We start from the raw sequence: 16,489 nt of genomic DNA, 5'->3' as shown, positions 1-16,489 counted from the left end.
GCAATATGATGTGCAGGGGTTGCTATTGCTAAGCAATGCAGTCACATGACGTTATGCTTTACAATAACATCACTTAGTAAGGGAATTCCAGTCCCAAATGCCATTCCAGTCCCAAATGCCATTGTATACCAATTAGCAACATGCGGCTGTGTTGATTATACTCAATTAGTATTGAGATATGTGACAACAAAACGTTTCAGGGCTGTGATCTAAACAGAATTAAACTATGATGTTTCCAGGAATTATGAGATAAAGGTCAGTATCTTAAGTATATCAGCCCAAATATACCCTACAACAATAACTGGCATGGATAAAACAGAGAATATGAACATTTGGACAAGTTTTATTAACTAGAGCTACTTTTTTTAAAAAAAAAATATTTCCACAAGGAGAGTGTGCATATTGCATATGGCAACTATTTGTGCATGATTAGCATTTCTTGGACAGGCCTCAGTAAAAGTAGTGGAACATAAAACATAAAAAATACAAATTGTAAAATACTTGATAGCATTTGGTCATAAACTGATAAAACCCGGTCAGTAACTGCAAATTGTGAGGTTACAACGGAATGCAAAAACTCCACAGTGAAGACTTGAGGAACTCAACGTTGCTGTTGGTAGAAGTCAGAGTCTTTCAAGTTCTTTCAAACCCCAGCCGGATTTCTCAAGTTCAGTCTGCACTGGATCCCCCAGATCTCTTGGTTCTTTTTGCAGCCGGTGGTGGGTCTTGCAATAGGTGTAAAGTAGGAGGTATTGAACTTTATATGAGGAAGCGTCGCCTTTAAGAGCTGTAGGGAATTGGCAGTCACTATTCCAAAAACCTGCAGCGTTTTGAGCGTAGCAATTTCACCAAGTTCACTAAAAGAAAAATACAACACAATAATTCCTTTCATTTAGCCAGTGCAATTTTTCATGTGTTTAGTACTGAATGATTAGCAGCACACCTCAGAATAACAGTGACTTAACTATTCTTCTCTAAATTCAAGGGCATGTTGAAAACCATGTAATAATTTAATACTTCTGTACATTCTATAAGTACTAAGTTGTTTGCAAGGGTGTTCATTCTAACATCCATTTAGATGTGGGATAAGCAAGGTATTTACTAAACAAATTTATGTAGCCATTCAACTCACTCATAAGTTTACAGGACGGTTTATAACATTTAAAAATTTAAAGGACCCATCATATAATAAAACTGTTAAAAATTAGATTAGCTACTTGATCAGCTCCATTTCCATTAGGGGTCCCCATCATATAAACAGCATTGCAGATTATATTTTTATTACACAGATATAGGTGTCCTTGACTTACAGTCACAATTGGGACCAGAATTTCTGTTGATAAACAAAGTGATTGTTAAGTGAGTTGTGTCAACCTTTTTTTGCCATGGTTGTTAAGCAAATCACTTCAGTTCTTAAATGAATCACATGGTCGTTAAGTCAATCTAGCTTCCCCCATTGATTGCCTGTTGGAAGCTGGTTGGGAAGGTCACAAATGGTTATCATATGACCCCAGAAATCTGCAACTATTATAAATACATGCTAAGCAACCAAATTTTCATCACATGACCTGGGGATACTGTGACAGTCATAAATGTGAGGACTGGTTGTAAGTCACTTTTTTCAATGCTATTGTAACTGAACGGTTACTAAATGAATAGTTGTAGCTGAGGACTGTCTGAATATATACAGTACTATAAAAGTACACCGGACAGATAAGCCACTGTTCACCATTCTCCAGTTAGGCCATTTCTTAACAAAAGGAAAACTTCCTTCAGTTATACTTTATGGCAGGGCTTTTCAACCAGTGGTACGGGTACCACCTGTGGTACATTGGCACCTGGCAGGTGATACACGACAATCCTAGAAAAGTGGTAGTGGGGGAGGGGAATGAGCTGAACCGGTGGCAGCAACACACAAGCCTGAGCGAGAGATGGCTGGAGCTGCAGGGCTGTCAGGGCTCAGGGGAAGCGTCAGGATCGGCGCTTCTTCAGGGCTGTCAGGGCTCAGCGGAAGCGCCAGGATCAACGCCAGGCTATGGCTGTAGCTCGGCGCCGATCCTGGCACTTCTGCTGAGCCCAGAAGAAGCGCCGATCAGCTGGAATGTTGCAGCATCTCCAGGGTCTTGTGATTTACATTCAGATGCTTGGCAACTTATTCATATTTATGACCGTCAAGTGTCCCAAGGTCATATGAAGTGACCAAAACCTGCTGCAACCACCCAGCAGACGGGGGGAATAAAAACCAAACACCCCCACCCCACCCCCGCTGCCAATCCTCAACAGAAATGCTCACAACAATGAAAACCTCGGACAGGAGGAAGAGCACGGCCGGGCGGACAGGCAGGTGTCTTGCTCAGCTGTGCCTTGGGGGGCACTTTTTTCAGTGCCATTGTAACTTCGAACAGTCACTAAGTCGAGGACTACCTGTACTTTATCACTTTTTTCCTTTGTTGGGGGGGGTCATTAAGTTTTTGACACCTTGCTAGGTGACTGGTGGTACTCGGATGTTGCCATATCCTAAAAGTGGTACAATGGGTGAAAAGGTTGAAAAGCCCTGCTTTATGGTATTCAGGAGACCTCTAGTGGAAACTGAGTCAATCACAATGGCAGAAGAAATTAAAATCCCCCCTTTGAAAGGAAGATCACTAATGGCCCTAGTCATAAATAGTAGTCAAATGATTTAAAATGCAATAAGTGATCAAAGGAAGAAAGCAGACAGAGACACACGTTGAAAAATCAGCGTGGAATATTTTTAAAGAGCTCTCTGGAATCTGCTCTCAAAGTCTTAAACTTGAAAAACTTATTTGTTGATTCCAAGAACGGGGTTTTATTTTAACATGCTTTCTTATAAATAACTCCACACATCACAAAGCATAAAAAGTGCCACTTGGATAAAGCTGAAAGAGCTTATAATAATCATGCTGCATTTTTTAAAAAACTACAATAAATTATCACAATTGTTTATATTCACAAGGAAACACTATGCAGTACAACTTTCAGCTACAAAGGCCTAACTGGAGAATAGCTTTTGTGGGATTAGCTCTCAATTTTAGCACTGTTTTGCTTTTCAAAAACAAGCAATTTGATATCAAAAATTACTTACAGTAAAGCAGCAGGAGGTATTTGATAGCATCGGCTAAAACCTAAGTGCTCAAGGCGTGTGAGTTGGTGGAGGTACGCAAAGCATTCAGGCTTCAACATAACACTGTCACTGTAACGAAAGTATTTAAGAAAATATTACTTTTCATTTATGTAAGATTTAAAATCTTATATTAATTCTGGATGTGCACTTAACTAAGTACTTGTGATGGAATGTAGTAGACTGGATTCCCAGAAGGGAGGGAGGGTGGGCCTTCCAGAGGTATAAGAGGCAGTTCAGTTCAGATATTTTGGGTGAGAGAAAGAGGGTGAAGACAGTCCCTCCCTAATGGTTCTCAGAGTATATGCTTGATGTCAGTGTTTCTCAACCTTGACAATTTTAAGGCATGTGGATTTCAACTCCCAGAATTCCACAGCCAGCAATGCTGGCTGTTGGAATTCTGGGAGTTGAAGTCCACATGCCTTAAAATTGTCAAGGTTGAGAAACACTGATGTAGATAGTAGGATGCTTCAGTTTCACAAGATTTATTTACAGTTGAGCAATGGGTAATTAACTATACTTTTAATACAGATTTAGGCACTTAAATGTACTCCAATATTGCTTACACAAGGCATATGATGCATTCTGATTCAATCTAGCATATTGTTTTTTATTGAAAGCACAAAGCTTTCAAAGATGCAAACTAGTATTCAATTGCAGTCCTTACCTTAAATCTAAATGTATTAGACCAGAGCATCTCTCTAGTAATGTTTTAACATCTGAAAATGAAAAGTGAAATATAATCATTGATACCTATTCAGTGGCACTGTCCATGTATGACTTTACAACAATGTCATAAATTACTTGGTCAGAAGTACATTTTCTACTAGGACTTAAACTAAACTATTTTAGTTTAATACATTTTAATACATTTTTCATACTAGAAAACACAACATCTACAGATAGTCCTCAACTTATAACAGTTCGTTTAGTGACTGTTCAAAGTTACAATGGCACTGAAAAGTGACCTATGTTTGTTTTTCACACTTATGATTGTTACAGCACTGCCCTGGTCACATGATCAAAATTCAGACACTTGGCAACTGACTCATATTTATGATGGCTGCAGTGTTGCGAGGCGACGTCTGTATTCTTGGCCTCTCTAGAAAGATCCAAAATAGACTTTGACCAGAATTCAGGCAGCTCCTGCTAGCCAGAATAAATTAGGGTTGGTCAGCCAGCTATTTAGACTGGATTTTGAATTTTTGTCCTCTTATCGAGTCCTTCCTAAGAACCTAGAATAGGCAGATGTTGTTTAATGCTGTTAAAAGGTATAATAACAGAATGTAAAATATTCCAAGTAAAGCTGCCTTTTGCAATTGACTGATGGTGTTTTTGTCAATGCGATTATGTTCAAGTGAAATTATTATATACACAAAAATTAGAAATCACAGCTGCCATCAGCAGTTGCTGGCCTTTATATGCATCAAGTTCTTCCCAAAAACATAGGATGTTGTAATATATCAGCACAGTATATGTGGGAATCCAAGAGTAAACCATACTATTTATTCTGAATGTGGTAGAAGCTGGATTAAAGCAGTATCCAAGTCTCAGCACAGGTTTGAATTCTGCAAATTTTGTTTGCTCAAGTTCTATATCCGGCTTTGAGAGGCATGTCAAGAAACCACAGTATAAAAAAAACAAATTAACAGGTGGTTGTAAGATTTTAAGGAGAAAAACGGGTGTGTAATTGAACTTCTGTTCAATTGCAATGAAAAATACCCCCCCCAATTATCACAAGAGAACTGGTTACCTGAATCCGCTGTTTGAAAACAAAACTCACCTGGCATCAGGAGATTCTGCCTGTATCCACTAAGGTTCAACTGCAATAGCTTTGGAGGAGCATGACTGACTATGATCTTCAAATGCTCAGTTGTGAAGTCACACCAGCCTAAATTCAATTCTTCTAACCTACGTATAAATTGAGAAGGAATACATTCTCAAAATTACCTACCAATTATTTTAAGCCACCCAAAATCACTTCTCATGAGATGGACGGCGACATAAATTTGATTAATACATGTGTATTAAATAAGAGTTTTGAAAGCATCAAAATATCTAGAAATTGTACAAAAATAACAAATGTAAAACACGCCCTACAAGCAGTGTTCTAATTTGAAATTCAAACATGTAATGTTCCACTTTAATTTTTTTATACCAACAAAACACCCCATGGCACTGAAGGCCAGTAGATTCTGAACTGGAAAAGAAAAATAGTTCACACAACACATTTGCCTTGGTTCACTCACTGTGCTAAGCCATACTTTAGTGTAGGTCTGTTAAACCACCATGCTGGCTTCATTAACTGCACTAAATTGTGGCTGCAGCCTACAATAACTGGGTTCAAATTAACGTGCTAAACTAAATTCAAACAAATATTACAGATGAACAAGATATGTGAACCCAGTTCTTAAATGTATAAAATTTGTTGTTCTACCTAACACATTTCTACTAGCAGAACTTGGCTGTGGTGGATTTTTAAATCTTTTAGTTCTTCTACTGTCCCTGAAATCTATTCTGAGATTTGGGGAATCTTTTGAACAGAAAGGAAAGAGGCACCAGGTTTGCAGAAAAAAATAACCTGGAGGAAATTCCACAACCATCCCATTCAGTACATGAAACTCAATCTATGGTCTCCCTTACAATCATCTACACCTAGCTACTTGTGCCTTCCTTTTTATTCCAAGGTATTTTTCATTATGCATCATATTTATGAATTCCTTGCACCTATGCACAACTCAACGTGTGAATGCCTAGATGGCCAGTCAACCCCACAGCAACCTGTCCCTCTAATCTGAACTCTTGGATTGTTATTAAAGTTTCTACCGACAAATCCAAATATAGAATGTTTAATACAAGTGCTAAATTTAGTGTAATCTCTCATGTAAGTCATATTACCTTGGACAGCTTTTCAACAACACTTCCACAGTATCTGCAGAGAATCCAGAACATCCAGATAAGTTTAGCCGAACCAAGTTGGGGTTTTGAGCTATACTTCTGAAAGAGAAAGAATAGAATGGAGTGTTCAAATACTGCTAAGCTGATCTGTTCGATCATAAGGAGGCAGAACTGCAAGAGAGTCTGAAGGTACCCAAACTATTTCCAATATGCCAAACTGGTTATGAATTTGCTGAATATTTATTTAATGTTTATGCTCTTCACAAAATCAAGCAGTTAACAGAATTAATGAAATAGAACAGCTCTTGGGAAGAAGAATGAGATTTTATCCATGTCCTTTACATCAGCAGTCCCCAACCTCCACGGATTGGCAGCAGCAGCAGCAGGGGGAGGAGGGGATGGTTTTACACACGCAACCTTGCTCCTGCGCATGCGCAAATGAAGCTTTGCATGCTTGCCCGCCACTTGCATGACCTGGTTCCCAACGGACCACAGACTGGTACCGGTCCGCAGCCCAGAGGTTGGGGACCTCTGCTTTATGGAAGAAATGGGGAAGGAAAGATCTAGAGAGCTGAAATAAAATACAAATCACAAAAATAATTCTAAAAATTCTACAGCTTCAAAATCAATACCAAGGTTACGAAGCAAAGGGATCCAAAAACTGAGTGAAGCAAGAAACGAGGGAGAAAGAAGTTGTATATTACAAGGGAACACCAAACCAGATTTAGTCTGAATTTTTAAGCATGGTGCAGTTATGAAGGATTCCTAAGATCAATTTAATTAGAAGCTCAGTTACTCAACTGACTGAACCTGCGTACATTTTCACATCAATAAAAGTAATATAATTCATGCAGGCAGACATTATCTTAAAAGAGGCATTCCCTTGCTGAATGAAAAAGCAGAAAGTCAGGTATAAGACTGTCTTTCATTCACTGCCTTTTTATATTCTTACCTTCAAAATAATCAGCAATTTTAAAATACTGCTTTTGATGAATGAGTTATTGATCTACTACTAAAAACTTTGTTAAGTTGATTAATGGACAGGTCAATTCTACAGAGAAGGAAAAGGAAGAAAGGATTTCATAAAGCCTTTTTGGCACAGGAAATGAGTACAGATACTCCTCGCTTAATGACTTCTGTGTTTAGTGACTGAAGTAACAATGGTGCTGAAAAAGTAACTTTATGACCTGACCTTGCACATACGAGCATCACAACATTCCTGCAGTCATGTTATTAAGATTTGGGAGCAACTGGTGGACATTTACATCCCCCAGTTGTGCAATTATTATTTGCACACTGCACAGTCAGCTTCCAACAAGCAGAGTCAATGGAGAAACTGGCAGTAAAATCACAAATCATAGTCACAGGATGTCTGATCTAATGATCACTTGGTCATAAGAGTTGCCAGTCCCAATTGTGGTCATTAAGCAAGGATTACCCGTATGCAAAATTGCTTAGTTTTTGATTCTTGAGCTGAGCTGGGGACTATTTTATTTCTTACTTTTTAAATCACTGATACAAAGGGGAAGGAAATCAACCAATGAGAAGGTAAACCTAATACTTCCTGTGATCTACAGCTCAGTGGCACAGAATCTTCAATGGTTGTGTGAATCTTCAATGTCTTTGAGCCTGCCTCTAGTATACCTCCACCTTACATTGTTATTATTATTCATAATAACCAGTCCACTTCCCAAAACTCTGGGCAACTTACAACATCCAAAATATAATTAAAAACAATTAAAAACACAAAGCATTATACAGGATAATAGCCCCTAGAGAAACAATCATAGCAATAAAAACAATGAGGCTCCATTAACACATGAACTCCAGATCTGTGAACAGAGCAAGGACTTTGTCAGGGATTTGTTACAACTTTCTCTTCCTGAAGTCAGCATCAAAAATTAGCACATTTTTAATCACTCACCTAACTATATCAGAAGAAAGTAAGAGACCTTCTAAGCTGAGATTCTGCAGATTCTGGCATCTGCCAAGGATACTCTCAAGATCTATAACCTTTATTGTACAATTTGATAAATCCAGATGTTGCACACAAAGAGCCCTAAGAAAGAGACAAACAAGGGCATAAGGAAAACAGTGGAATACAATTCTTTAAAAAAAAACAGCACTAGCAAAATCATAGAATCGTTGAATTGTATAGTTTAAGGAGACCACCAAGATGATGTGTAGGTAGTCCTCAATGTACGAGCGCAATTGAGCCCAAAATTTCCATTGCTAAGTAAGGCAATTGTTAAGTGAGTTGTGCCCTATTTTACAACCTTTTTGCCACAATTGTTAAGCGAATCATTTGCTTGTTAAGTGACTCTGGCTTCCATATTGAGTTTGCTTTTCAGAAACTCCTTCAGAATTGCAAATGACAATCTCGGGATTGTGGGACACTGCAACCATTGTAAATACATGCTGGTTGTCAAGCACCCAACATTTGATCACGTGGCTGCGGGGATGCTGCAATGAGTGTGAAAACTGATCACAAGTTTTTTCAGTACCATTGTTAACTTCGGTCATTAAATGAATAGTAATTCCAGGACTAGTCCTGTGTCCTGAAATGTAGAAGAAAACCAGTGAAACCATCTCTGAGTCTTAAACCCTCCAGAGGGAGAATCTACAGTTCACATACGAAGATAGTTTATTGCTGTACAGAGATTTCTGTCAAGAGTTTTTTCTTTTGCCTTTACTGAAACAAACTCTAGGAAGGTGCAACTTACACTCTTTATTTTTGGACTTCTGGTTATGGAAAAGAGCTCTCACTATCTTCCCTGTAGCTTTATATACTTCAGTAAGACTATCATGACTCCCATCACTTTCTTTATTCTAAACCTCCCAAGTTCCTCATAGGATACAACCTAAACTCCCTGCACCATTTGCATTACTCTCTTCTAAATGCTCTCTGTCTTAATTCAGAACCTTTAAAAGCATTGTTTTGAATATTCACAAAATCAAACATAGCATGCATATACAATATTTACTTCCCATAAAGGAAGGGAGGGAGGGAGAGAGGGAGGAAGGAAGGAAGGACCCAGCCAATCATTTTCTCAAAGCTACATAGCAAACTTGATGAGTTATAAAGTTTGTGATCTGAAATGAGCCAGCGTGCCTGGCTGAGGAATTCTGGGAGTTGAAGTCCACAAGTCATAAAAGGACCAAGTTTGAAGACCACTGCTCTATAATGAAGCCAAACACATCATATCATCCAACTAGAAGACAACAGCCCATTCAGAGACCAAGGTGATCCCAAACCTGACTTTTAAAAATATTGTTTAATATTTAATTACAGGAAGTCCTTACTTAATGACCAATCATTTTATGACAATTCAAAGTTACAATGGTCAGGGAAGGATACTTTATGGCCTGTAAAGAACCTCCCCAGCTATCATAAATGATTGCTCCGCCATCTCCCAGTCATGTGATCGCATGTCAGGGGAGCCAGCTTTATGTTCCACAATCACATGACAATGTGATTTTTTAACAATGTTTTTTTTTAACCAGTTTCTGGCATTTTTTTCCAGTTTCCAGCAAAAAAACCTCTATTCAAACGAATTGTTTCACTTAATGACCATGGTCTTCGCTTAACAACCATGGCTTTTTCTTAATGACCACCATGAAAAAAGTTGGGAAATTATTTCTGGTCAATGGATACCCCACCGTATGACTGCAATGACTTACAATCATAATTCTGGGCTCAATTCTGGTCATAAATCAAAGACTACCTGTATATAAGAAAGCAACATCGCCCAAAACAAAGCACCATTCTGTAGCATCAATGTTATTTTGTTTTGTGCCTAACTTTGCCCATCATGACAGCTGTCTTTTCAGTAGACAACTCTACTAGGGTGAAAATTTTTTGCTCTCAGCCAAAGAAGATCGTCTATTCACACATTGCACTGCACTGATATCCAGTGCCAAAGTCCAGCTAGTCCACTTGAAAATCTTGCTTTTCTTTTTGCAAAATAGACTATAGACAGAGATGAAACTGTCAAGATAAAGGGTATCATCTTATTTCGGTGCAGCATTTACCTGCTTGTTTTAAACAAAGGGGTCCCAATACAGGACCTTGGACAGCGGAAGGCAATCACTCCCAAGGGCAACAATTGGCCAATCACTGCTGGCAAAAGATTTTTATCTGCAAGATCAAGAGTTTGCCAGAGCGACTCATCAAGCCTTAAAAAAGAAAATAAAAGAAAAAGAGAAATTAATTTATCAGCAATTGAAGCAAAAATATTAGCATAACTGAGGTTGTCACTGGCAGATTATTATACAATATTAGAAATTACGCACATATGATCAGAATTAAGCTCAAAACATTAAAAAATATTAACAAGAATGCTTATGTTTTCCAGGTTGGTTATAGCTACAGCAGAGTTGTGGGAAAAATTCTCTATAAGCAATGAGTTTTCCCTTTTGTGCACTGTAACGGATGTTAACCAAACTTTTGGAAAATAACCGAAGGATAACTGAGAAACTGTAAGATCGGCCCCTTATTTCTCAGAAATGTTTCCTCCTCCTTTGGAGAATTAGTACTTGTCAAGTGGCTTCAAGAAAGAAGTCCAATTTATTTCTTTACAAGAATAGAGAACTTGAAAGTTAGCAGGTAAATTTGAAAGTAGAAAAGGAGATTGACAAATAATACCTACACCTACAATATACTGTATTCTCTTTTGCAGCATATTCTTTATGGAATATTAGCATACACATTCTTCATTTTTTTAATTTAAAAGTCCATTTGTTCCTGAGTAAGAACTACTCCATTTCTCTATCTACAATGTTTTATTTAATACTAGCACACTCCATCAGTTTTTTTGAAATGTTAAGTTTTAAATACTGAGTATTTTGTAAATAGGCCTTTTAAGTCTTGGTTTTTTATATAATGCTGGTACATTTTTTATTAACTGTGGGGTCCTAAACAGAAGGCTTTATGTTCCAAACACATCTGGCAAGCTAAAAAGGAGGGTCAGCTTTCTTATGTTGGAGAAAGCACTCTATTATTTGAAGGACTACCTTGTCATGTTATCCAGACCTTTCAGAGCCTTGGAGATTTTATTTAGATGGTGCTTTTGCATATTACAATGTGTAGTATTTATATACAGGTAATCCTCGACTTACGACCACAATTGAGCCCCAAATTTCTGTTTCTGAGACATTACTTGAGTATATGTCTGGGCATTTTACCTTTTATGACCTTTCTTACAGTTAAGTGAATTACTGCAGATGTTAGTAACAGTTGTTAAATGAATCCAGCTTCCCCACTAACTTTGCTCGTCAGGTTACAAAAAGTGATCACATTGACCCCAGGATATTGCAACTGTTATAGATATGAGTCAGTTTCCAAGAGTCTGAACTTTTATCGCGTGACCATGGGGATGGAGACATATACATAAAGGTAGTTGTTGACTTGCAACCATTTGTTTAATGACCAGTCAAAGTTACAACGGCACTGAAAGAGTGACTTACAACTGGTCCTTGCAATTATGACCATCGCAGCATCCCACTGTCATGTAATCAGCTTTGGGGTGCTTGGCAACCAGCATGTATTTACGATGGTTGCAGCATCCCAGAGCCACGTGATCATCGTTTGTGGCCTTCCCAGCCAATTTCCAACAAGCAAAGTCAATGGGGAAAACCAGATTCACTTAATGACCGTGATTCCCTTAACAACTGTGTCAAAAAATGTCATAAAAATTAGCCATGATTCACTTAATCACCTTGCTTAGCAATGGAAATTCTGATCCCAATTGTGGTCTTAAGTTGAGGGTTATCTGTACATATTGTACATACATATATTAATACATATATGGGAAACAACGGTGTCAAGATTTATTGACAGTATGAAAAGTGAATAAATATTGTGTGTTGGGCAAAACCTGCCCAGAACTTCATTTAAAAACAGAGCAAGAGCCAAAGTGATAGGTCTGCTCAGATCTAGATGGAAAATATTGCAACAATTGTACAGCATGCAGTTAAAATTCCATCCCGGTATCATGCTATTGTTTTTCTTGCCTCACATATGACAAATGAAACTCCTAAGTCACTGAATTCCTACTGAAATTAACAAATCATATCAATGCTCAATGGAAACCAATTCAGCAAACAGTACAAGGGAAATGATTTTGTATATTTATATGTACACTTTTATTTAGAAATCGACAGCCACTTACGAAAGGCGATGCCATCTCTGACAAACCTGGGAAACTTTCAGCAAATCAGTCAAGTTTAGATAGGAAAAGATTCCCAACAGCAGTTCATCTGGCAAAGTATCCCAAGAAACACCTTTTGGGGATGAGAGGAAAGAATTATTATGAAGTTTTAACATGTTTCTCAATCTTTATGCCTTAAGACGTGTGGACTTCCACATTCTGGAACGGAATTCTGAGAGTTGAAGTCCACACATGTCAAGATTGAGAATTGCTTTAACTGGTCCATTGGCTGATAAGCAAATTTTTCCAGCATCTTTTGCATTGGAAATCCAACTGGATTTCTCCAACTCATAAAGAACACTGTATTTCTTCCTTTCAGCAGAGTACACCTGGCACTTTATTGTCTGAAATTGTGTGGGTCAGTTAAGGTCATTCTATTATTAAAAAAGATGGATAAGAAATTTGAACCTTCTTTAATGATGCTCATTTCCATCATAACAGATTCCACAAAGCAATAATAAGAAGCTCACTAGATTGGTGGTGTCCTGACTGGATGAGATATAGGAGGAGAGTGAAAAAGGAACAGCCCATTCACAACCACAGATGGGCGGAATGTCTGGTGCCTAACATACAATATTTTACTTTAGCACTAGGGAAACTTTTTTCAGTTTTCTTGGGCCGATTAATCTTGTTTGTTTTTATTTTGCACATTGTGATTCTTAAGTAGTTTTATTCTTAAGTAACTTATCCTTAAGTAGTATATGTTTTTAACACCATGAATTTTGTACTCTTAATGGTCAGGCTTTCAAAAATCTATTTTAGGGTGTCTATATTTGTTCATAAAACAAATTGAAGCACTGACTTCCAATTATTTATTTTGGATCCTACATGACTTGAAACAAAAATCTACAACCACACCCTCATACAACAGAATCCAAGACAGCTTTCAAAAATAAATTTTACACAGTTCCGTGTAACTCACTTCAAAGTAAATACAGTGGGATGGCAAACTAGTCTAAGAGTGAAAGATGATTTTCAGACAATGGAAAAGTCAAATGTTAGCCAGAGTATTAAATTACTAAACTAACTTGCTTTTTTAAATATTCCCAACCTATATATTTGTATGCAAATAGTGACTAATACAAAATCTAATTTTGAAGAAGTGTAGTCAGCCAGTTTAAGAAACACCCTGCTCATACCCTGAATCTATTTAGTGTGTTGAGTGAATGCATCCATTCTGATTCGCAAATTATGGTTGCTAGCAAGTCTGTTGTGTTAATTTAGGCAACTGTTTATTGACAACAAACCAAGATTAAGGAAAACTAATCTATAATAGGTGAATCCAACAAATCAGCCTGCTTTTATAATTTAAAAAAATTAAAATACTGCTATCAATTTAAGCTTTATTGTTATCCTAAGGTAGAATTTTGAATAGCTTTTGGGGAGGGAGGGGGGCAAGAGAAGGTTTTACCTGCTATTGTTGCATGAAGCAGTCTAGGCTGGTGGATAATCACACATTTGGTTTCCCTCACTTTCTGCCGTTTGGTGGGTGGAGCCACACACATCAATAGATCCTGAGGTGTGTTCTCACTGTCCAGTTTAAGAGCAGACACTCCCAGAGTGTCTGAGAGGAGATCTGAAGTTTTGTTGGGATGCCAGCTCCATGGGATACTTGTAGTGATGTTGCTCCCCAAATCTGGAATTTCCTGAAGATGTCTCCTGCAAGGATACAAAGGCCCACATCTACCATTTACTTGCAATCCATAATAGCTCTTCAGCCACCACAGGAACAGAGACTTAAGCTGAACAGAAAGTGTCACAAACTTACTTCCTGAAATTACACCTTTGAAAAATGATGTGAGAGGCAGAAATAGTTGCTTCTCCTCCAGAAAACCACTAAGGCAAGGGATTGCTCTATTCCAGGGGTAGGCAACCTTGGCTCTTTTATGACTTGTGAACTTCATGGCTGGCTCAGGAATTCTGGGAGTTGAAGTCCACGAGTCATAAAAGAGCCAAGGTTGCCTACCCCTGCTCTATTCTGACAGGACTGGTCAAAGATTTCAATAAATGATAAGCATATCACTATAGGAAGAATGATTTCTTGTGTGTCATGCAAGTTTGACATGCCCAAAATGATCAGCAGCCTAGAAACTTAGCCTGCTGATACTGTGTTCTGCTTGAATAGACCCAGTACTAGGAATTACAAAGCAAATAGCTGTTTTCCCAGAAAAGTGCATAATTGGTACAACAAACACTGCCCTAGTAAGAAAGTAGCCAGATGTCAATAACAGGAGTAGTTAAGACTCAGAATCGTTATTATTATGGAAGAAGAGAGCTAAAAGTTCAAGATACGTTTACTTTATTCTTTACTTGACGGGGATGCCTTCATACATTACTACGCACATTACTACTAGTTTTTGATTGACAACCATAACTGAATCTTGAAATTACAGTCAAATGTTGTTCTGGTCGTTAAGATCAGCTTATGATCATGCCCATTTTATTTTGCAGCTGTCATTAAGCAAACACGGTGGTCATAATGCAAACAGCAGCATCATTAAGCAAACATTATCAAGTGAAGTCACTGTTTGCAAAGGGTGATCGTTTACCAGAAAGAGGAAGTAAAATGCCAGTTTCTGACAAAAATAAAAGTTGTAAATTGCAGTCACAACCGTGGACTGTTGCAAACGCCCGTAAATGCAGGATGGATGGATGGATGGATGGATGGATGGATGGATGGATGGATGGATGGATGGATAGATAGATAGATAGATAGATAGATAGATAGATAGATAGGGATGGATGGATGGATGGATGGATGGATGGATGGATGGATGGATGGATGGATGGATGGTATACTGGATTGGGAGACTGATATCTCATTATAATTATCATCAGAAATTGTTTGGGTGGATGGAAGCCCGGCATGAAAAAATAAAACACCCAGTTCAAGAGAAGACTAGAGATAGTCTTTGACTTACATCTATTCATTTAGTGACCATTCGAAGTTACAATGGACTGAAAAAAGACTTAAGACCTTTTTTCACACTTACGACCATTGCAGCATCTCCATGGTCACGTGATCAAAATTCAGACACTTGGCAACTCATTCATATTTATGACAGTTGCAGTGTCCCAGGGTCATGTGATCACCCTTTGCAACCTTCTGATAAGCAAAGTGAATGGAGAAGCCAGATTCACTTAATAATCATATTACTAATTTAACAATTGCAGTGATTCACTTAACGGTGACAGGAAAAGTCTCAAAATGGGGCAAAATTCACTTGTCTTGCTTAGCAACAGAAATTTTGTGTTCAATTGTGGTTGAAGATTATGTAGAGGACAATACAGAGGATGGCAACTACAAACCCTCCTATCCTGTTTACAAGAAAATCAATGGACAGGTTGATGTCCAAGTTGCACTCAGTGGAACTCTTGAAAATATCTAAATGGCATGTTGCATCATTGTACATAGATGCAACAACCTTTGGTATAAAGTACTTTTGCATTCAAATATAGCATTTCCAAATGCAGTTTAGCAATACCGTTGCAATACTATGAGATGATTTCCCATTAGTACATATATTTTCAATTGGATTCAAAGACAAAGAGAGACCTATATTTAGTCCATATGCACACCTGCACATTTTGTTCAAATCCATGTGCTAGTACACGTATCCACCTGTGCAGCTGTTCATAAGGAGACTGTGCCAGTACCCTAACTTTCCTAACTTCTTTGCATTTATTATGAAAATATTTATTATGCATATTCCTTGGGGGATCCTCTGCCGTAAATAGATATGCAGTTATAATCTGAAAAGTACATGCCCGATTGCTGAGTGCAACATTTATCTGAAACACCAAACAACCCGCAAGCCAATCCCGCCGCTCCTAATCTTTTCTTCGCATCCTCCTACCCGGCTGCATCCATTTATCTTTACCTGTGCATGATGCTCAAAAGTGTGATGCATGAAGAACGGGGATCTCCGATCCCTCGGCTTTTACTTTCCCGCGCCTTGCCTTGCTTAGCTTTGTTGATCTAGTTAAATTTGCCGCAGCTCCGGAAATCCAGCAAAAGAACCCCGCGCGCTCGATCCGCCCGGGCTAACGTTCTCCTAGACCTCGCAGTGGCTCTCGGGAGTTGTAGTACTTTGCAATGGAAACTGTTCTCATGCACACAGTACAGTATTCCACGGCAACGCCTTCTTAAGATTACTGAAGAAACGTCCATAGATATTAAGAGTAATTGTTTCCTTCTGCTCTTTTCCAATTCCGGGAAAGTGCGATTTGGGAGAAACGTATT

The 16,489-nt window shown here is 38.2% G+C and overlaps 1 protein-coding gene across 1 annotated transcript; it reads right to left on the bottom strand.

Annotated features, from left to right (window-relative positions):
• Nucleotides 1-36: 36 nt before the first annotated feature.
• On the bottom strand, nucleotides 37-16,296 carry SKP2 (S-phase kinase associated protein 2). The gene is made up of 10 exons (XM_015827332.1): nucleotides 16,128-16,296; nucleotides 13,658-13,905; nucleotides 12,208-12,319; nucleotides 10,070-10,213; nucleotides 7,962-8,096; nucleotides 6,038-6,136; nucleotides 4,923-5,050; nucleotides 3,807-3,858; nucleotides 3,104-3,211; nucleotides 37-857 (listed from the first exon to the last, which is right to left on the bottom strand). Exons 1-10 carry the CDS (start codon nucleotides 16,133-16,135, stop codon nucleotides 644-646), a joined length of 1,248 nt encoding a protein of 415 aa, XP_015682818.1. The 5' UTR covers nucleotides 16,136-16,296; the 3' UTR covers nucleotides 37-643.
• Nucleotides 16,297-16,489: the final 193 nt, after the last annotated feature.

The sequence above is a fragment of the Protobothrops mucrosquamatus genome, unplaced genomic scaffold (genome assembly GCF_001527695.2).
Source record: "Protobothrops mucrosquamatus isolate PMUCROS unplaced genomic scaffold, P.Mucros_1.0 scaffold3619, whole genome shotgun sequence".
NCBI classification, from domain to species: Eukaryota; Metazoa; Chordata; class Lepidosauria; order Squamata; family Viperidae; genus Protobothrops; species Protobothrops mucrosquamatus.
The sequence above is the reverse complement of the archived record's forward strand: the minus strand, read 5'-3'. Positions and strand labels throughout refer to the sequence as shown.

Excerpts from the sequence above, each read along its gene's own strand:
- SKP2 (XM_015827332.1), bottom strand. Across the intron at positions 10,214-12,207 it reads CAGAGATGGCATCGCCTTTC|GCTTGATGAGTCGCTCTGGC; the intron begins GTAAGTGGCTGT and ends TTCTTTTTTAAG. Across the intron at positions 5,051-6,037 it reads TTGTTGAAAAGCTGTCCAAG|GTTAGAAGAATTGAATTTAG; the intron begins GTAATATGACTT and ends ATTTATACGTAG.